The sequence below is a fragment of the Pleuronectes platessa genome, chromosome 8 (assembly GCF_947347685.1).
Source record: "Pleuronectes platessa chromosome 8, fPlePla1.1, whole genome shotgun sequence".
In the NCBI taxonomy this organism is placed as follows: Eukaryota; Metazoa; Chordata; class Actinopteri; order Pleuronectiformes; family Pleuronectidae; genus Pleuronectes; species Pleuronectes platessa.
The window spans coordinates 19,019,408-19,038,358 of NC_070633.1; the positions used below are offsets into that span (position 1 = coordinate 19,019,408).

General features: G+C 42.2%; 6 protein-coding genes across 9 annotated transcripts in view; 2 read left to right on the forward strand and 4 right to left on the reverse strand.

The window, feature by feature from the left end:
* Positions 1 to 507: 507 nt before the first annotated feature.
* On the forward strand, positions 508 to 1,867 carry LOC128445871 (SLC35A4 upstream open reading frame protein). Its single transcript, XM_053428755.1, has 3 exons — positions 508 to 578; positions 995 to 1,093; positions 1,459 to 1,867. The coding sequence occupies exons 1-3, from the start codon at positions 564 to 566 to the stop codon at positions 1,654 to 1,656; spliced, it is 312 nt and encodes a 103-aa protein (XP_053284730.1). The 5' UTR covers positions 508 to 563; the 3' UTR covers positions 1,657 to 1,867.
* Positions 1,868 to 2,100: 233 nt separating this feature from the next.
* On the forward strand, positions 2,101 to 3,517 carry slc35a4 (solute carrier family 35 member A4). The gene has a single exon (XM_053428754.1). It carries the CDS (start codon positions 2,229 to 2,231, stop codon positions 3,204 to 3,206), a length of 978 nt encoding a protein of 325 aa, XP_053284729.1. The 5' UTR covers positions 2,101 to 2,228; the 3' UTR covers positions 3,207 to 3,517.
* A 156-nt stretch (positions 3,518 to 3,673) lies between these two features.
* Positions 3,674 to 5,181, reverse strand: si:dkey-201i24.3 (uncharacterized). The gene is made up of 4 exons (XM_053428359.1): positions 4,986 to 5,181; positions 4,695 to 4,814; positions 4,341 to 4,508; positions 3,674 to 3,889 (listed from the first exon to the last, which is right to left on the reverse strand). Exons 1-4 carry the CDS (start codon positions 5,082 to 5,084, stop codon positions 3,674 to 3,676), a joined length of 603 nt encoding a protein of 200 aa, XP_053284334.1. The 5' UTR covers positions 5,085 to 5,181.
* LOC128445610 (uncharacterized) lies at positions 5,170 to 8,987 on the reverse strand. The gene is made up of 10 exons (XM_053428360.1): positions 8,976 to 8,987; positions 8,502 to 8,552; positions 8,267 to 8,395; positions 8,106 to 8,180; positions 7,944 to 8,026; positions 7,284 to 7,421; positions 6,153 to 6,289; positions 5,859 to 6,070; positions 5,395 to 5,460; positions 5,170 to 5,301 (listed from the first exon to the last, which is right to left on the reverse strand). The coding sequence occupies exons 1-10, from the start codon at positions 8,985 to 8,987 to the stop codon at positions 5,170 to 5,172; spliced, it is 1,035 nt and encodes a 344-aa protein (XP_053284335.1).
* Positions 8,988 to 11,168: 2,181 nt separating this feature from the next.
* Positions 11,169 to 15,712, reverse strand: cd74a (CD74 molecule, major histocompatibility complex, class II invariant chain a). Its single transcript, XM_053428253.1, has 8 exons — positions 15,485 to 15,712; positions 14,418 to 14,587; positions 13,635 to 13,732; positions 13,173 to 13,313; positions 13,017 to 13,095; positions 12,299 to 12,493; positions 12,136 to 12,192; positions 11,169 to 12,008 (listed from the first exon to the last, which is right to left on the reverse strand). The coding sequence occupies exons 1-8, from the start codon at positions 15,574 to 15,576 to the stop codon at positions 12,001 to 12,003; spliced, it is 840 nt and encodes a 279-aa protein (XP_053284228.1). The 5' UTR covers positions 15,577 to 15,712; the 3' UTR covers positions 11,169 to 12,000.
* A 1,059-nt stretch (positions 15,713 to 16,771) lies between these two features.
* Positions 16,772 to 18,951, reverse strand: part of ndst1a (N-deacetylase/N-sulfotransferase (heparan glucosaminyl) 1a) — a 40,798-nt gene continuing 38,618 nt past the window's right edge. For all 4 annotated transcript variants that reach the window (XM_053428255.1, XM_053428259.1, XM_053428256.1 and 1 more), the window contains exons 14-15: positions 18,821 to 18,923; positions 16,772 to 18,717 (exon numbers count right to left, since the gene is read on the reverse strand). In XM_053428255.1, the coding sequence (XP_053284230.1) occupies positions 18,598 to 18,717; positions 18,821 to 18,923 (223 nt within the window). In that variant the 3' untranslated portion in view covers positions 16,772 to 18,597. The remainder of the gene's footprint in view (positions 18,718 to 18,820; positions 18,924 to 18,951) is intronic.

Here is an 18,951-nt window from a genome sequence, read left to right on the forward strand (position 1 = left end):
TTATTACAATGAAACGCCATCAAAGAGACAAGGTGAATCAATGTTTTTTACCCAGTCCATTCAATTATAAATTAAACTCTGAACGACCTTTATATGTACATATGTACACTACTTAATTTTTTACTAATAAGACACATTTTTATTTTAATGTCATTGAAATCTTTGAGAAAGCTGGCACAATAATTTCGTTAGTAATGTCAATACTATCTTATCTTAATTTGACTGCATATATTGCATAAACAGGGGAGAGGGAAATAAAAGTGTTTTGCTATTCATTTCAATATTTAAGTAAAAGCGCCATCCAGGGCAAAGGCGTCGCTTTATAAACACAGATACTTGTGAGTGGTATGGAAGGTCATTTTATTTATTTATTTATTTATATATATATATATATATATAAATACCTCCTTTATTTTTCTCAAACTCTTCACTCTTTCAGGGTCACCCTCTATTTCCTACAAGACAAAACTGCGGGCGTAAATACCAGAGTAGACCACACTAGTCGAGCACACGCAGCAGCTCAGGCCGTATGAACCGAGCACCGATCGGCCCACTGAGCAAACATGGCGGATGACAAGGTGAGTGAGTGTCCGTGCTCCGGCTTTTAACGTCTTCTCCTCACTCAATCGCACCGCCGCATTTTGAGGACAAGACCCGAAAGAAAGACGGTTTATTCCAGAAAGAGTTGCTTCTGTGTTGGAGTCAAATAATCCGAACGAGGCCGAGTCGCCCCTGAACGAATCGGTCGATCCCTGATCAGGCTGAAGTTTTGCTTTTGTAAGCTAACGAGACAACTTGGAGAAATCCACTCTTCTGCTTAGTCAGACGAGCTCCTCGTGTTAAAGTTTGTCATTAGCTGTATCTGTGTACACACAGGACGTGTGTGTGGTTCTGCAGCAGCGTTAGAGAGCCTCATTCTCAGCAGAGTTGTTCCTCAGTTGCCCTTTACACACACACACACACACGTGACCCCCTGTGTTTCCATGTTTTCCAGGATCCTCTGAAACAGTTGAGAGATCTGACGCATCTCAAATCTCAGCTGGAGGAGATCCAGAGGCGAGTGGAGAGCGAAGCCTCTGTAGGAATTCCTCAGGTGAGTTGTCTTCAACACTTTTTATAACTGATCAGAGAACAAGTTATTCAAAGACACTTAAGGGTGTCTGCCTGTAATTTACAGTTTTATAAACAATTTGAAACGATATGTCAGAACTAAAATGAAATCTGAACGTATTTTCTTTGTATATCCTCGTTAAGATGTGTTGATCATATTAAAATCATAAAAGAAAACAAGACTTATGTATTTTTTTTTACACATTATCCCAAAAAATTTCAACAATCCTTATACCCTGGCGACCGAAAGAACATATTCTGCGTGAAGCCATGTTTATAATTGCCTTGTTTGTTTTAGTACCTTACTGCTGTTAATCCTGTTGTTACCTTTTGTCTTCTCTCTCGTAGGGAGGCTCAGTTTTGGGATCTCCACTTCTGAAGGGCTTCCTGGCCGGCTATGTGGTGGCCAAGCTACGCTCCTCTGCCATCCTGGGGGTGCTGCTGGGAACTCTAACTGGCATTTACGCGGCACAGAGCTATCAAGTGCCCAACATCGAACGGACAGTAAAAGATTATATGAACACCTTTAAAAAGGGACCAAAGTAATTTGGGCCGACTGCTCGTCCTCACCGTGGCAGAGCAGACACGAGAGGAAGAGGTGTTGCAGCTGCTGGACTGTCAGTGGCTTGTGGCAGATCATCCGGATTTCATGATATAACTGGATCTTCATTCGGGACTTAAAGTTTAAGACTGGGGTGCTGTTTTCTTATCAGTATTATTGTTTCATTTTTCAGTTAAATACAGATCTGTTACTTCTTCACTTGTAACCGTTTGATCCTAAGACAATATGTAATACTTTGTGCCTACAAGGTTTGGTCCAGATAATTTCATAAATCATCTTTGTTTTGTTACCTGGAGCAACTGTCATTGGCCCATTAGATTTAGAATCAGTCATTTTAAAACGGGCAGCAATGTTTCCGAAGCTTTTAATTGTTGAGCTGAAGTAACATACACAGAGTTATACAGATAATGGTACGTCTAAAGTATATTATGAAGGCTATTTAACTGGTTGAGATTTACAGTTGTCCATTTTTTTTTAAGATGGTCAGAAGTGTGGGGTTTTGCACTGTAGCTAGAATTTAGATTAACTAGGAAGTATTTATTCAGCATCGCGGAGGATGATTGTGATCCCGAATGTGGGGACGAGTTCCCCGGCGAGGATCAGGAGATTTTGGGTGAAAAGGATTCAGTGGGGTCTTCTCCTCGGGCTGATGGTCGTCATCTATGGCTCTCACGCGCCACTCATCACTCTCACCAAAGTAGACGGTCGAGTTCCTTTCAATCCCTCGTCGTGTGTCGTCATGATCGAGTTAACCAAACTCCTCATCTCGCTGGCGACTCTTGTTCTTACTGGGGGCACGTCCGCCTTACGCGCTCCTCCTCATCTAGTCCTCGTTGCTCCCTATGCAGTCCCCGCTATATTGTACGCCCTCAACAACAACCTGATAGTCGTCATGCAGGCCTACATGGACCCAAGCTCGTACCAAGTCCTCTCTAATCTGAAAATTGCCTCCACTGCTCTGCTCTACTCAGTCTGCCTGGGTAAGAGGCTCCGGGCTGCCCAGTGGTTAGCCCTTGGGCTCCTCATGGGGGCCGGGGTGTGTCACAGCTACAGCAGCTTGGATACAGGGTACCCTGAGAGGGCGGAGGCAGAGGATGGTCCCGAGCTTCACATCACAGCTTGGGGGCTTTTCCTTGTGCTGGTGTACTGCTGCGTGTCAGGGCTGGCAGCGGTTTACACAGAGCGGGTGCTGAAGAGCCAGAAGCTGCCCCTCAGCCTGCAGAATCTCTACCTCTATGTATTTGGTGTGGCCATCAACGGGCTCTCCGCCCTCTCCTCTGTAGCGAGCGATAAGAGCTTTCTGGAGGGCTACTCAGGGGCAGTTTGGCTCATCATAGCAGGGCAGGCAGCTAACGGACTGCTGATGTCTGTGGTGCTCAAGCATGGCAGCGGGATCACTAGGCTGTTTGTCATTTCCTGCTCCATGCTGGTTAATGCTCTCCTGTCTTGGGCGACTTTAGGACTGCAGCTCACTCCTCTTTTCCTGCTGCCTGTTTCGATGGTTGCACTTGCAGGTTACCTTTACTACATGTAGAGGAGACCGGACCTCGAGGGCCGTTCAGCCCAAAAAACAACTCATCACATTTAATATTTTGTTTCTTCTTCTGTCTGCCTTCTGAGTCTTCGACTGACTGGAGTAAATAATCCAACACATGAGAATTTGCATCATATTTCAGAGTTTTATTTATAATTCTGTTGAACTCAATGCAAGTAAAGATCATGTTATCTTCAGTAAAACCTTTCTGATGAGTGCTGCTATTGTCATGTTTTTTCTGGTTTGTGTCACATTCTCGTCCAACATCAGATAATGTGTTACATTGTGTATAATAAATGTTTTTGAAACAGTTCTGTGTTTCGTGATGTTCAGTGAGCATGCTCTTTGATTATCAGTCATTGTTGTCGTGATAGGGGTTCAGCCTTTGGATCAACTCTCACAGCAAGAGCATCCTTTAACTCTCCCAGTGCTGTAGAAAGAACAAATTATCATCTCTTGGCATTTCTTCAATATTTTACATCAGTATCTGTAAATTTACAGTCGCTCTGGTGGAGGTTAAACGCACACTGACCTCTGTGGAGTTGTCTGTTGTCCGCCTGCAGCTGCTGGTTCTGTGCAGAGAGGTAGACGGCGTCCTGCACAGCCTCCAGCAGCACACATCTGTATCTGCCCTCTGACGTCTTCCTGTGTTCCTCGCTCACCTCACGAAACGCCCTGAACACCTGGAGACCAGTGAAGTGAGGCGCAGCGAGGCCTGGGTTTAGTGTGAGAGTGATAACAGCCACGGTGCTTATTTTTGCAAACATTTGATCGAACAGCTGCCTTCTTGATTTACAAACTACTTCTTTTTTTTTTTAATCAGACAACAAATGAGAATCTGTCCTTGACGCAGTGTTAATCTGCAAAATCCTGTTAACTAATTGCATCAAGTGCAGTTGAGTCATTTTAGATTTGAGATTTCAAAATTTGCCTGTGAAGTCTTTAAATGTCAAATACCCTTTCTCAAGCACTGAACCAGCTAATCTGTCAATATTAGTAATACTATAAGATTATGAGACGGAAGCTAACTGAAGATATTTTCCCCAATTTATGAAATTCACTGAAGGAAACGATAAATTAATAAAATTGAACTGATTAAGTGTTGGAATCACTGCTGATCCAACAACCTCCCACCTGCAGACTCTCCTCCCTCAGACAGCACAGCTCCTTCTGCTGTCTGTGATACTGATCCTGCAGCTCTCTCTCGGCCTGCAGGGCCTCAGTGCGTAGGGCCTCCATCTGCAGCACCAGGACCTGCCTCTCTCTGGTCAGCACCAGCAGCTCTCTCTGGGGACCCTCCGTCTAGCAGGGGAATGGATCCAATTTTTTTTTTAAATGCGAGGAAATAACAGAATTAAGTTGCAAATGCAGTGGTTTCCTCCATCCGCCATAAATCTAACCCTGCATTAATTTAAACTGACTCAGCATCCCCAGCTGCGATAGATCACAAGCTGCATAATGTCGAACAAGGGCATCTCATTATCTCACCGGTAGCTGCTCCTGCGCCAAGTCTCTCTCCATCTTCTCCACCTCCTCCTGGATTAATCTCCCATGATCCTCTTTAAGTTGCCTCCTCCGCTCCTTTGCTTTATTGTCTTCCAATTGAGACTGGTCATAAAATCGGCAAAACAAACAGCTTAGCGTGCGTTGCCCACTCAAGCTCACACAGATCTCATTTATATGTTTGATGGGATATTCACACAGCAGTGCATGCTTTCCAGTCAGCTGTAAAGGTTTAAAATATATTAAAAATGGCAGGAAATATACACAATGCTTTACTTGTTGACAGAGGTCAGATTTCTCTGTAAGGGCCCCATTCTTCAGTGTCTCCTCTCTGAGAGCCTCCTTCAGCTCCTGGATTCGAGCCACCCTCTCCATGACTTTCTCCACATTCCCTTTACCCTCTGCGAGATATAGGAAAAAGACGATATCATTAATGTCTCCAAGATGACACGCTTTTCATTTACCACGGCACATTACCTCTGATGTGTTCTTGCATCTCTAGTTTCAGTTGGTCTTGTAAATGCTTCTTTTTGTCAGTTTCCTGTCTGTGATCACTGATGTGCCAGTTGCGGTTCGGGGTCTGACGGCGCTCCTGAATCGGTGAGAAACATGGAGCTTATCTGGTCAGACTGGAAACACATGTCAGATGTTACTGTTTTGTTTAACTTGTGAGGGGAAGAGTAACCTGTGTTTTGCTTTTTATTTTCTTTGACTCATCCCTCCTTCTATCCCATGACTGATTCTTCACAATCTGTTGGACAGATCACAGACTGTGTTTCAGTTATAACTCATTTGGTCCCCACAGGTACAGGTATATGTAGAGGGACAAATAATTGTATAGGAACAAGTATACAGGGACAGGTATAGATACTGGCACAGGTACAAGTAGCGGTCGAGGTACAGGTACAGGTATACTGGTACAGGGCATGGCAGCAGTAGCGATAGAGGAATAGGTATAAGTAAGCATAAGTATAAGTAAAGGTATAGATATAGGTGTAGGTGTGGCTATAAGTACAGGTACAGGTATAAGTACGGGTTGAGGTAGAAGTATGAGTATAGGTATAGATATAGGCATAGGCATAGGTAGAGATATAGGTATAGGTATTGTTATAAGTATAGATATAGGTATCGGCTCATGTAAAGAGTTACCTGTAGGTGATGAGTCAGCTCTGCCAGCCTGTGAGTGTTCTGAACTTCTCTTCCACCCTGTGACATCATCATGTTTTGCAGAGTCATGATTTCCTCCCGGATCTCCCGTTCGGCCGCTCTTGGACTCCATCGACCAACAGTGGCTTTATTCACTAAGCCCCTGACCTTCTGGGCCAAAGCTAAGGAAGAGGGGGTCTCATAATCCAGAAGGCCTGGTTGTTAAGAAGGAGAAGAGGGAGTTCCCCATTAGTTCAACACACACATCCATTAATATTGAAGTTGAGGATTACTCACCCTGCAGGTTGATGCAGTAAATGAGGACCGCTCTGCTGTTTCCTGTCAAGGCCTCGTGAAGGAGGAGAGGGAGGAGCTGGTCAGCTGTTGACGCTCCGGATGAGATCTGGTCCACAACCTTCACCAGTGGACTGACACTGGGGAATATTCAGCTGTTACCATTGAGTCCAACACATTCTTATGATGAGCTCATCATTTCCCTCTGTGTATTGTATTGCAATAAAGCAGTGTGCATGAATAGCACATTCCTTTGGGTACACACACATTCAGACATTGCTTAGAATTAGTATACAGTATGGGTTTGCTACAAAGGGAGGGGTGTAAAGTGAGATTTTTTTCATTTTTATGTTGCATGAAGCTGCAATGCTACTTTATGCAAATAAACAAATTGATTTGTTTGAATGTTAGAAGATCTGGCAACATAACTCTGTTGGTGAAGTAATTAATGTGACCCTGTTGCTGATTTCACTTAATTTTGATTGACATGGAAGGAAAAGCACCGGTGCTCTTTAACAATGGCTCTGTTGTATTGCCGTGAGTCTGCATGAACAAAGCCAGGTCCCTGAAACTGACGCACCTATAAATGTAATTTAATTATTATTCGGTTTTTTTCATTGTTTTGGAACTGGGTCCCTCCTGCTGCGACAGGTCTTCCATGAAAAAGCCTGTTTTAGTTTTCGGTCAATTGACTGGTGTGTGGTATCCTCCTCCAGCATCACTTGCTTTGTAAGGACTCTGAGAATTTTTATCTGAAAGATCCCAGTTGGACAGTCTATATGGCAACTCAAGTGTAAATGTCAAAGACTTGGCTTGTTACTGACCAATTACAGCATAATGTTTTTGAATAATTAAAAAAAACAAATGACAATGATTCTTATGATGTCCCAAAAACAAAGAATTGCCATTAAGGTTTGATATTTTTACATAAACTTTAATATAAATATAGGGGCACATATTGGCAAACATATCAAAATCTTCCAATTGATATATGAAGAGGAAATTAATCCTTAACACACTAAAGGATCAAAGGTCACCGGTGCCCAGAACAGAGCTGATCAAGCGATTCTGGTATGAATCCAGATATTAGGTATCACAGCAGACAACCGAACTGTGTGTGAGTATCAAACTGACCCTCTGAGGTCCGTGCTGCTCGCTCCTCCTGCCAGGGTGAACAGCTGCAGCCGGCTGCGGCAAATCTCCTCCTCCTCCTCCTCCTCCTCCTCCCGATGAAGTTTCCACTCAACAGCCACTGAGAACAGGAAACTACATCTGAGGGAGAAACACAAATTCCCATGTTCGCACATTTCAGGCCAGGGCAACATGGCGATGATTAGAAAACTCCTCTCATGCACCAGTAAATGCTTTGCTCTGTTGTAATGAAACCAGTTCGTAGTGATTCAGTTGATGTTCTACATGGATCATGTGAACTACCTGTTGGACATGGAGTCTGCTCGGGCCTTTAGTGTCTCCCTGCAGGTTTCATACAGAGCAGAGGCCTCCTCTTCTGAACACACACACACCTCACATGCACCTCCTACAAGACTGGGAAGATATACATACTTGGGTTATGTTTTATACACATGACAGTGCATACAGGGTATAAGTTTAACATAATACATCCCAATTTGTATTTTCTACTCTGGGAGCAGGGTAATGTTTTCGCCCCTGTCTGTAATGAATGTGTGGGGCTGTACAAAATACCTCAAAAACTCATGGAAAGATTTAGACCAAACTTTGTAGAAATGTTGTATTTTATCTTTATGATATATTGGTGCCATCATTTGGACTCACCTTCCAAGGACTGGGTGTGTGACAAGTTTTAACGTCTGTCTATTAGGGCTGAGCACATCCACAGCACTGCCATCTGGATAAAACTGAAACACCAGAAGTTATCCTGCACCACATTGTGCTCAATATGAATTTATTGCAACGCCGTGTCACACAAGGACAAACCTGGAGGAACGACACGGAGATGAGCGACTCCTCTTTCACCTGTGACCAGATGCGACTGAACAGCTCTGCCAGGAGCTGAGAGGAAGTCAGGGGGAAGATTAACGGACAGAAAAAATCTCATCTGGTGACGTGACTTGCAGTTTGGATTTTGGGGGCTGCACCTGTTTGATGATGCTGTGGTCAATCAGAGAGCAAGTCCTCTCTGTGGGGACTCCACATATCAGCAGAGCTCCGTTATAACCCGCGGACATGGAGTCAGCAAGAGGCTGCAGGAGCTCAGCATGGACACTCTGCAGATTGCAGTTTGCACCAACGTCACAATATTTAGAAGTGATGGAGAGATGTAGAGAACTTTGGTGGATTGACACGAATCGGAGGTCAGAAGCTGTTTGGTACCTGAAAGTTGTCGACGTTCACAACTTGGTCAAAGGAGAAGGACGATTCTTCCTGGTTGAAAACAAACATACAGCAGTGAGAGTTTACAGAGGAGAGCAAATGGCTCACTGCTGATTGGTGACTGTGAGGAAATGTTCTACCTTATTTCTTCCTGGCGTGTAGCTCACTCCGTGTCCGTCTTCATTAATAACAAGACAGGCTTCACCCTCTAACAACACAAAAGAGCTTTAAAGTCAAATCCCCAGCGACTGGCATAATATAATATATATTTCACACGTTTGTTCTTACTTCACCTGAGAGTCCACTGAGTACAACTCCCACTCGTGCGGTTTCAGCTCCCTCCTGCGTGAGGATCACATCAGAGCGATCAACAAGGAACCCGTGAGATAACATGACACACTTCATCTCCCTATATTCTACAGTTCATTCACCGACACACACTTTCTGAGTTGTAAAAAAGAATACAGTACTCACAGGTGCAGTCATGTTCACAGTGACGTCCCGAGCTTGTGTCTACTAGCTGCAGGGTCACCTGGATTTCATTACACAGGGACTGGATTATTAATGAGCCTGAGTCCACTTTCACTGGTCTGAGGGATCAGGGTTCAGTTACCAAGTGCCTTTCTAGTCTTGATGACCACTCAAAGAGCGTCACGGTACAGTTTTACATTCATACAGTGCATCTATGTGCAGCACTTTCTATATTCGGCATGCAGACTAGGGAAGACTAGGATCAAACCACTGATCTCCTGATTGGTATAGGATAACCGTTCTGACCCCTGAGCCGCAGCCGCTCCTACATACTGGATCTGCTCAATAATTGAATGGGTTTTATCTATACACTTAATTTTATGGAAATCAGTCCAGTAGTTTTTGAATCATCCTAATTACTAATGATTTCGTTCATGGCCAATATGTTGTATGTAATTCTTTATGAATGGGTTTTAAAGATGTCAGATTGTGTTTATGTCGGCTTAAAAGGCTGTGAACAAATTGATTGGCCCCGATTAAGGCTCTTCGATAGGCCAAAAATTATATCAAAATAAAATGCTCTCATCAGTCGATACCGATAATCATCACAATAATTATCACATTATTATTAATTTAAGCTTCTTTTTTCCAAGATTGTGGGTTTAAGCTCTTCTTTATGAGTAGAGAATAAAACACTTTATCATGAACTTGAACTTTTGCTATTGATGAAAATAGCATTGTGATAATTATTGGTTTTGTTTAATTGCCCAGTCTCAATCCAAATACTTGGTTGAAACAGTCCAATTTACCAACACCTTTCCCAACCTGGTTTTATTCAACATTGTACCTTTACACGATAATGACATAATCAACAAACTTGAGTTCAGTCTTATGGAGGCACTATGTTCTGTCTCTCTATTGCAATTTGATGGTGAGAGGTCAAAGGTCAGGGACGCTGTCATATCAACAATCACATTTTCTATCCATAACTCAAGAATGAATCTGCTAGTTTAGATTGATCACAATGGCATGATAGGACAAACCGATGAAGCGATGATGTTTTCTATCCAAAGGTCACCTACACCGTGATCAGAGTTGGGCAAGTTACTGAAAATTGGTACTTAGTTACAGTTACTAGTTACTTCTTTTAAAAGTAATTGAATTACTTCACCAGTTACTGTATATAAAAAGTAATTAGTTACTAGGCAAAGTAACTTTTAAGTTACTTCTGTTATTTTATTGTGAAAATGTTTTATTGTGAAAATGTTACATGATTTTATTTTGAAACGGTTCCGGTAGAGTCGCGGACATCCTGTGATGACTACAACGGCGCTACGGAAAAGGTTTATGTTTTTAGCAACCCTCCGAAGAAGCACAATGTCTTACGGTGTCCACGGTTATTTTAAGGTGTTTCTAAGTTGTTCAAAGTTGTATTAAGGTGTACGGTGTTACAAGGACGGCTCAAATAAACGACCAGAACATTAGTTTAAGTCTCGACCATCTTTCGGGGATCTGCTTCACTTGTCTTCTCGTCTGCAAGTGTTCAGTTTTGTCGAAAGAGAGTAACGCGAGTAACGAACTAATTTAAATTTCAGATATTGTAACTGCGCTACTTGATTTAAAAAAATACTTCGTTACATGCTCGTTACCGCTAAAAGTAGTGGGATTACAGTAACGCGTTACTTTGTAGCGCGTTACTCCCAACACTGACCGTGATATAGTGTTCAGCAAAAACACTTTTCAGACCATTTTCCAACGTCATAACTCAAACAGATGAGATCCGGACCATATTTTCTGGGACTTGACTGTTTGGTGGCGGCAAACAACTGCGGGGCAATAATTCTGGTTCGGGCATTAGTTTCACCTCATAAAGTCTTGATAAAGGCTGCCTTGTTAGAACGTGTGGTGGAGAGGTGAACATTAGCTAAAATAAATCAGGAACGACAGTGAGCCAATAAATGGCATCAAACGAAGAGGGGAGAGATGGTGTGTTGTGTTCCAGTGTGGAGTTTCACACTGAATCTTTACACACACACTTCCTACTACTTACCTTAACTTCAGACAATGCAAATCTTCAAGTCAAGCCTGAAGTCACTTCTGCTTTTTATGACCATGTGTTGTGCTTGCTACATGCATGACTGAATATTCCCTCAAGATAACTTCTTTATAGATGGGCAACATGACTGCTGGACTGAAGACAGTGAAATTAGGAGAACTTTATTCAGCATTCTTAACACACACATCTTCATATAAAGGTCAATGTCTCATATGTGCACTATCCGAAAGGCTTTCAGTTTCTTTTCTGTCCAAACACAAGGTGACCCAAATATCAATCTACGTTTTTTTGTCCTAACTCCACCCGTCCCGTCGGGTCAGGTATCCACACTCTGATGTGAACATCATTAAACAGGTTGGATCAGTCAATTACAGCCAGTTTTATTGAAACTACTTTAATTGGAATTGGTGCCAGTGACAACTTTCACATGTGAAGTCTACAGATAATCACAGTAACAGGGGACATTGAGTCTTATTTCTTTAATGTGAATTTTTATTACTGTAAGCTCCTTTAAACAAACACATTATGTAAGTGGTGAGAGGCAGACATCTTAAACCAGAGTGACCTCAATGACTGGACGATGGTAAAGGACATTGAGAGAAGGTGTTATTTTTTGGTTTATCCGAGTGATCCGACTATTTAAACATTTTTCAAAACACATGTACTTTTATTTGCTACAGATTATATGAATACCTAAGTTAAATTGTCAATGAGAAACCCCCAAAATAAATCAGAGAAAATCAACTAAGTTTCACATCCTAACACAGCAGCAGGCCTTTGGTTTAATTTCAAGCAGAAGGAGAAGCAGAGGAAACCCAGAGATTACATGGAAGGAGAAGCGATCAGGTGTTTAAACTATGCTGTCCGTAGCAGAGCCAGATCCAGCTTTAAACGGCCGAGCCGTCGTGTCTGTGTCTGTTATGATTGCGTGAGGAGAAGAAACCCTTTGCTGCGGACTTTGCTTCATTGGTTTCACTGACCTGGGGAAATTAGAAACACAACAAATGAAGTGTAGCAACCAACGGTTCACTGAGAATAATCCCACAACACTGATCTGATCAAACTACCGAACATCCAAATGTTTGCATTTAACTTTGAGGCTCTCACCATCAGTGCTGAGGGCCTCAGGAATCATCATGGGAGCGAACTTACTACTGCGAAGAGCTAAAGAGACAAAACAAAAAGGGCAATTAAGAGGCTTTCATGAGCTTCACATGAAAAGCAACAGATGGAGCCTTGAATCAAAAGCCCTTTAATCGGTGTCCTCTACCATTTGGGCAGTCGGGGTGTCCGCGGATGTTGGTGCCCGGGATGGGGGTGCCGTTGACATCCACACACCAGCAGAAGCCAATGGAGGACCAGCACTGCATGGGCAGGTAGCGGCCGCTCTGGTCACACTTGGGCTTGTAGGCACCGATCTTCCCATGTGTCGCCTCCAACTGGCATTTGCTCTTGGTCTTAGAAGCTGGAGACATGGAAAGACAAGAGGCCAATTAATTAGAAATTGAATTAAAGCAATCGTTTGACTGAGAAATCAAAGACAGTGGTTGACTTCTAATATTCACACATGACTCTGACAGATGAGCATATTTGCTCAAATGCCAAACTATTCCTTTGAGGCTATGCAGATAAGAAAGGTGGATTTACTACAGCTGTTTATTTGTCTAGAGGAAAGATATGTTATATATATTTGTTTGTATCATATTGGACTAACAGCTGAATTTTGAGGATGTGTTATTACTGTATTAAATCTTTTAACTTTCACAAAAGAAATGAACCCAAACTAAGAAAATAATTGCGAGAGTTATCTCAAGCCAGTGGTAACCATCTTGTTATCGCACTCAATATTTCTTTATTAATATTTTCCCAGTATTTGATCACATCCTTACATCTCTTCAACCCCCCCGCTACTATATAATGGAAATGTAACGTGTACTGTCACAGCATCAGTGGAGAAGAACATGGGTGAAGAAGGAAGTTGCACTAACCTGGCAGAGAGGTGGGGGCTGCAGGCATCTGCTGGGCCAACTGGAAGATGAGCCAGTGACGCAGCCAGGACTCAAAGCCCTGCAGACACACAAGATAAAGTTGTTCATTTCCTATTTATTGTACTGCTTTGAGTTTGAGTGAGTGTGAGGCTTCACCTTCCACTCGCTGTCATTCATCTGCTCCTTCAGGCTCTGCAGGTTGGGCCCGAAGGTGTCATTGAACTGTGGCAGTTGGGGATCCTGCAGGAGATCCGTCAGCTGCTTCTCCAAACTGACAATAGTCGTGTCCTGAAGTTTCTGATGGGAGAGGACAGAGGAGTCAGATAATTAAGTTTACGTTCATCGTGCCCCAGCCAGAACAAAAAATGTTAGGTCTTAAAACATTTTGTGAGCACCTGGATACAGTTATGTTGCAAATATTCTCATTTTGTTAAGGTTCTCTGTTACACACAACATCTTTTGCACTTCTGTCCGTCCTGGGATTCCTCATCCCTCTTTTTTTCCCTTTCAGCCAATTATGATTAGTGAATATGGGCTGTACAAATAAAATTGGTTTGTCGATTGATCGATTGACTTAAATATAAAAATGTCCCTGTAAGCAGATGAAAAAACCCTCACGGTCATGGGCGTCTTCGCTGCTGTGTCGTCGTCGGCATCCAGAGTCAGATCCATCATCAGAGGCATGTTCTTGATGGGCATCCTCATTGAGCCCACAGCTGAAAACAAAGAAATCAAATGAATTCCTTCATAATTTGATTACAAAAAAAGACAATAAATTGGGGAAATTGAGAACCTTTCTTTTTTTTGTGATTTGTGAGAATCAGGGGAAATAAACAAATTTGAGAAGAAGAAGAATAAGTAATACAATTGGGTCAAAAAACGTTTGGACCCAAGATACAACATTTGAGAAGAACTTAGTTTTTGGGTATAAAACATACACACAAATACCTGGTATATGATTATAATAATGATGATTATACCTAAAGCTGGTAATGAGCTGGGGTCAAACCAACTTTTGGACCATAGATGTGTTCATCCTAGGAGCAGTGGATGTGTTAAATGCTGACTAATAAACTGTATGATATATTGTATGAGGGGGAACTCCATATGACACCACCTGAATTCTTATAATTACAAGATTGAGTTAAATAAAGTAAACTGATGACTTCTCCCCTGTATGAATCACCACTAAAACTTTCATTTCTCTGTCTAGTGTTCAGGTCAAGTTCCTTAAAACCAATCTCTCACTTCCATCTACACGTCATTTCTACAACCCGCAACCCCCCCCCCCCCCCCACCCCCCTCCTCCTTTTCCTCCTTTTCCGGTTCTGAGGAAAACTGTTGTCTGATGATGACGTCACTATCGGCAATATGTTTGGGTTATTCAATGGCGTCCTCTACCTTGGGAGGAGCGGGTCAGCTGCTTCGCCATTTTCTCGGAGTCCCTCTCCAGAGAGTTGATCTGCTGCTTCTGGCCGAACACCATGTAGGCAGTGAAGACCTGGCTGGCCAGCAGCAGACACGCCAGCGTGGTCAGGCCGGCAATCTTAAAGGCCCGGCTGTTGGAGCTCCTGATGGAGGGAAGGGAAAAGGAAAAACATGTGACTTGAAGAGGATGACGCAGTCAGGGGAGGGAGGAGCAGGATACTAATGAAAGACACTGGAGTTGGGTTGGAACTTTGAGGAAATAGTTCAAGGTCTTAAATGTTGAAGTGTCACTAGTTACTTGGCAGATGATCCTGATTTTAAATAGGAGAGTACACAGCCAGGTGATTGGCTGAGACCATTTAAAGCAGGTGAAAAACTGTAAATTGATTATTCGCTCATAAAAGGACAAAGGTCACAACATCTGTCATCCACTTATGATATCAACAGTAAAAGTTAAAAACACTAAATGTATTGTCCATTAACAATGTATAAGGACGTTTGTGAGTTAGTTCTGTTTTCTCTCTCATGAGAATATAATCAAATTATCAGATTAACACTTCTGAGATGAACGTCGTCATCGTAGTGAGGGAAACAACAGGTTTCATTTATTTCTCACAAGTAACACCAAATAAATGTTAAGAGAAATAATTACGCTCTAACACCTCTATGTGAAAATGTCTAACTTGACATCGATCAGGATTGATATTAAAACAAACATATAAAAGTTTTTCTCTGTAGTTGATTATGAACCAATAGGAATGACAGCAGCATCATGAGTTACTAGGTAGACAACTCCCCCCCTGGTGCAAAGGAGTTCTATAGTAAGAAAGTAAAGATGCCTTAAGGAAAATTTGTCAACCCGATAAACAGTGGCGACAGAGTAATTTGATTTTACTGCATTATTTATTTTATTTAAATTTGATTTATAACTATTGCAATAAAAAAATTGCTTCACTAGCGTGGTTGTTTTACGGTGGTCCAATCGAACAAACATTACTGGTTATGAAGAAATGGATTATTACATTACAGGTTTGTCTCACCTTCTGGGTGCAGAAGGGTTTAAAAGGCCCACATCACTGCCTGCATGACTCCTTACGTCCTGGGGAGGGTCTTCTCTGTCAGCCTGGTCCATCGTGATCTCTGAAGCTTCTTCACAGCAACAAACTGGAGAAAAGTCCAACTGGTCAGACTAATAAATCGTCTGTAAAATGAGGAAGGAGCAGTGGACAGGTTCCTCAGAAAGGTGAAGGTTGTGGAAAGTCCCTCTGTTATAAAGCATTGTGGGACGGCGCAGTGGAGCTGTGGCAGAAACTGTGAGCTCTGATTGGTCAGACCCAAACAGCATCACTTGTTGATAGAGGCAGACTACAGTGAGAGGAGCCGAGGTTTATTTACAACCTGTATTTCATACTTTTATCATAAAGTGTGTGTGCGGATCTTATGATACTTTGGTCTATTTAATGGAATTGTAAATGTGTGTTAAAACTTTTATATTTAGATACTGTTTCAATGTATTGTATGTGCATTACTACATATAGAATAAACTTATAAATATATATACACTTGTATATTATTTTTCTCTGCTGTACTTACAAAGTGCTTTATAGAGTAACATGACTAATATACCCTTTTCCTTCTGACACATTTGTCAGTAATGAGTAACCAGAATGTGAATTACTTCTATTTTTCAATATTTATAATCATAGTAATTTACTGTTGACTTCCTGAAACAACAGGGGATTCCTTGTTTGGCAGATTCATTTTCCCCCTCTTAACTTTGATGAACAAACACGGCATTCATGTACATTTCTTGTTAATTTCGTCCCAAAACTCTCATCAGGAAGTGAAACCAAAAGAAGAATCAATCAAGTGCAGTAAAAAGAAAAAGAAATGCTTCTACAAATGTCCTCACCAGTGGCAGCCTGTTACAGAAGCTCTGGCATGTTTTTTTTCTAACATAGTCAGTCTATCAATTTAATCTCATTCAACTAGAATGACACAAACCTGTGGCAATCAGACTGAACCAAATAGCACAAACTATAAAATATGAGTTCACTAAATGTGAAAAATATAAATCTATGAATTATACCCTGGCAAAAAAGAAAAAAAAAATCCTGGATCTGCCCCCTGATTTGGATCCACACCAACAATGAATGGTTTGTTCCCCGACTAAAATCACATCCTTCCTCATAGGTTCCATGGTAATCCGCTCAGCTGTCTCTGTAAGTATCTTTCTCACAGACACACAAACGCATGAAAGCATAATGCCCTTCACAGAGACAATAAAGTTTTGTTTGGATTCAACTTCGATGACAAAAGCAAACTACTGAAAAATACAGTGGTGTTTTATTTGCAAATTAAAAAGCACCGACAATATTAGTTACACTGTAAAAATTATTGACAACAATTACAAATCTTTATCATACAGTCCAGGAGATTAGTACCATCATTGCTGTTATGTGTTATCACTTAATACTTTATATGGAGAGACTCAGTACCTCTGTACAATAGTTGGCAGTGAGAGGACATGAGAGGAAACAATCTTAGCGACACATGAAATGATCCAGACTCCCCTCAGCACAGCACTGACGTTTCACACTAGAGGAATGGGCCAATGGAGAGCATAAACCCAAACACATTCAATAATTTAGGTCTACCCAGGGGGGGGTTTGCGTAATATGTACATTACAAAGTCAGGAAATAAAAAGGACCGACATGTGCATTTGTTATCACATCAGGACATTGTACAAAACTATTGCAGTAAGAGCAGCTTCTTGTTATCTATGCTTGACATCTAGTTGCAGTGGTAACAACTTGACCGACAACCTAACATCCAAACGGGGACATTGTCGGTTTGCCTGGCAACTTTACATGTTTTTCCCAGAGACAGCCCCCCCCCCCTCTCAAAAAAAGAAGAAGAAATGAAATAAAATATAAGACAAAATATACAATTTAAAAAAAAAACATGCTGCAAAGGGATTTTGAGAAGCAGTCTTGTTCTGTACACTGTCTGGATCTGTTGACCCAGAGTGCTTGGATTAAACATACAGTAGCTAGCTTATGATCTTCTTCACAGATTATAGTAGAAGCCGGTTCTGTTAGTGAGTGTGCTTTCCCGTAACCTGTATACGCTCAGAGTCAATGTTCACTTAAATATTGTGCTTTCGACGTCCATCCTGCTGCTCCGGCTTCGGCCAACTCAGTTGGAAGTGACATAAGAGGCGGCTGAGGTGAACAGTTGAACTAACTGTACAGTACATGTGGCCTATAGGGAGAAGACTGAGCTAAGATGTTTAGTTGTGGTACATTCTACAATAACGCATTGCTGTCAGAATTACAGAAACTTTCAAATTAAATCAGAGAAAAGAAAAAAAAAAAGGAAAACGTCTAAAAAATGTAAAACCAACCCCTCAGACGTCCATGTCATAATAGTTAAATAAAGACTCTGTCCTGGCACTTGTAAGTGTGATAACTAGATTCTACCAAGGCCTATCGAGTAAGGCTACAACATGCAGCCTGAGTCAAGACGCCAGATCTCCCATTCTCCGCTCATAAAAACATATATATCAAAGGCATTTGCAACCAATGTCTCTCTAGTAAACCAGGCTCTCATATTTAGTCACTGTTACGTAGCGTGTTCTCATGAGCTCCAAACAACGCAACTCATAGCCGGAGACAGCGGCGGTTCTCGTTCGTCGCCCTGTCTTTCCAGAGCGGACGTCTCCCGACTGCTCAAGCTTCCGACATTTTGATTCCCACCCTCTGATTTTCCGGAGGAAGTTCATGCGAAGAAAGAAGAGCAGGGAAGTGATTATCAAACACTGAAGGTCCCTCCTCCTTCAGGACACAGTGGAGGCCGCCAGCGTCACCCTCGGGTACCAATGGTGTCTCGAGGCGGGAGCTGTCAGCCGCTGAACGCAGCCGTGCTCTCCTCCATCTCGCCCTCCACTGTTTGCTAGTTCATTTGGGAAGATCACAGTAGAAGTGTTGAGTTCTCGTGTGGAGTCCAATCCTCAACTCTCGAATTATTTCCATTTCTTTCGAAACTGTTTGGATTCTTCAACAGTTCAGGACCGCCTGGCCTGTGTCCGTCAGCAGGGAGAAGCAGTGGTTCAGTGTGTTGAGCTGTAGGGCTGCCCATTACGAGGGCCTGCTACCTGGTGTGGACCAGCTCCTCTCTGAGCCAGCTGGGCAGCGGCTGGCCCATCCTGTAGAGCAGCTTTGACAGCTCAATGTTGTGATCCCTATAGTATTCCCTGAGGAACCCCTGGGACTGAAGGAGAGAAAAAGGAAAGATGAAATAAAAAAAAAATCAACAACAGAAATAACACAGGTGAAATATTGAGACATAACATATCTCTTGCTAAGGATCTTACCTCAGCGTCCATGTCAGGGTACCTGCGCCCTTTACTCTTCCCCAGACACTTGGTCTTCCCTCCCTCCAGCAACTGACACCAGAAACCTTTCTTAGGATCGAACCTGTTCACAAAAGAGAATAAATGAAGTT

Bases quoted from the DNA above. Each gene is read 5' to 3' on its own strand.
- slc35a4 (XM_053428754.1), top strand. From the start codon at position 2,229: ATGATTGTGATCCCGAATGTGGGGACGAGTTCCCCGGCGAGGATCAGG.
- LOC128445871 (XM_053428755.1), top strand. The intron at 1,094-1,458 runs GTGAGTTGTCTT...TCTCTCTCGTAG, and splicing joins CCTCTGTAGGAATTCCTCAG to GGAGGCTCAGTTTTGGGATC.
- cd74a (XM_053428253.1), bottom strand. From the start codon at position 15,576: ATGGACCAGGCTGACAGAGAAGACCCTCCCCAGGACGTAAGGAGTCAT. The intron at 13,733-14,417 runs GTAGAGGACGCC...CTTTGTTTTCAG, and splicing joins GCTGACCCGCTCCTCCCAAG to CTGTGGGCTCAATGAGGATG. The intron at 13,096-13,172 runs GTGAAGCCTCAC...GTGTGTCTGCAG, and splicing joins TGAATGACAGCGAGTGGAAG to GGCTTTGAGTCCTGGCTGCG.
- LOC128445610 (XM_053428360.1), bottom strand. The intron at 8,396-8,501 runs GTACCAAACAGC...TGCAATCTGCAG, and splicing joins TGAACGTCGACAACTTTCAG to AGTGTCCATGCTGAGCTCCT. The intron at 7,422-7,943 runs GTGAGTCCAAAT...TTTCTCCCTCAG, and splicing joins ACACACCCAGTCCTTGGAAG to ATGTAGTTTCCTGTTCTCAG.
- si:dkey-201i24.3 (XM_053428359.1), bottom strand. From the start codon at position 5,084: ATGGAGAGGGTGGCTCGAATCCAGGAGCTGAAGGAGGCTCTCAGAGAG. The intron at 4,815-4,985 runs GTAAAGCATTGT...TTTTATGACCAG, and splicing joins AATCTGACCTCTGTCAACAA to TCTCAATTGGAAGACAATAA. The intron at 3,890-4,340 runs GTGGGAGGTTGT...ACTGGTCTCCAG, and splicing joins TGAGGGAGGAGAGTCTGCAG to GTGTTCAGGGCGTTTCGTGA.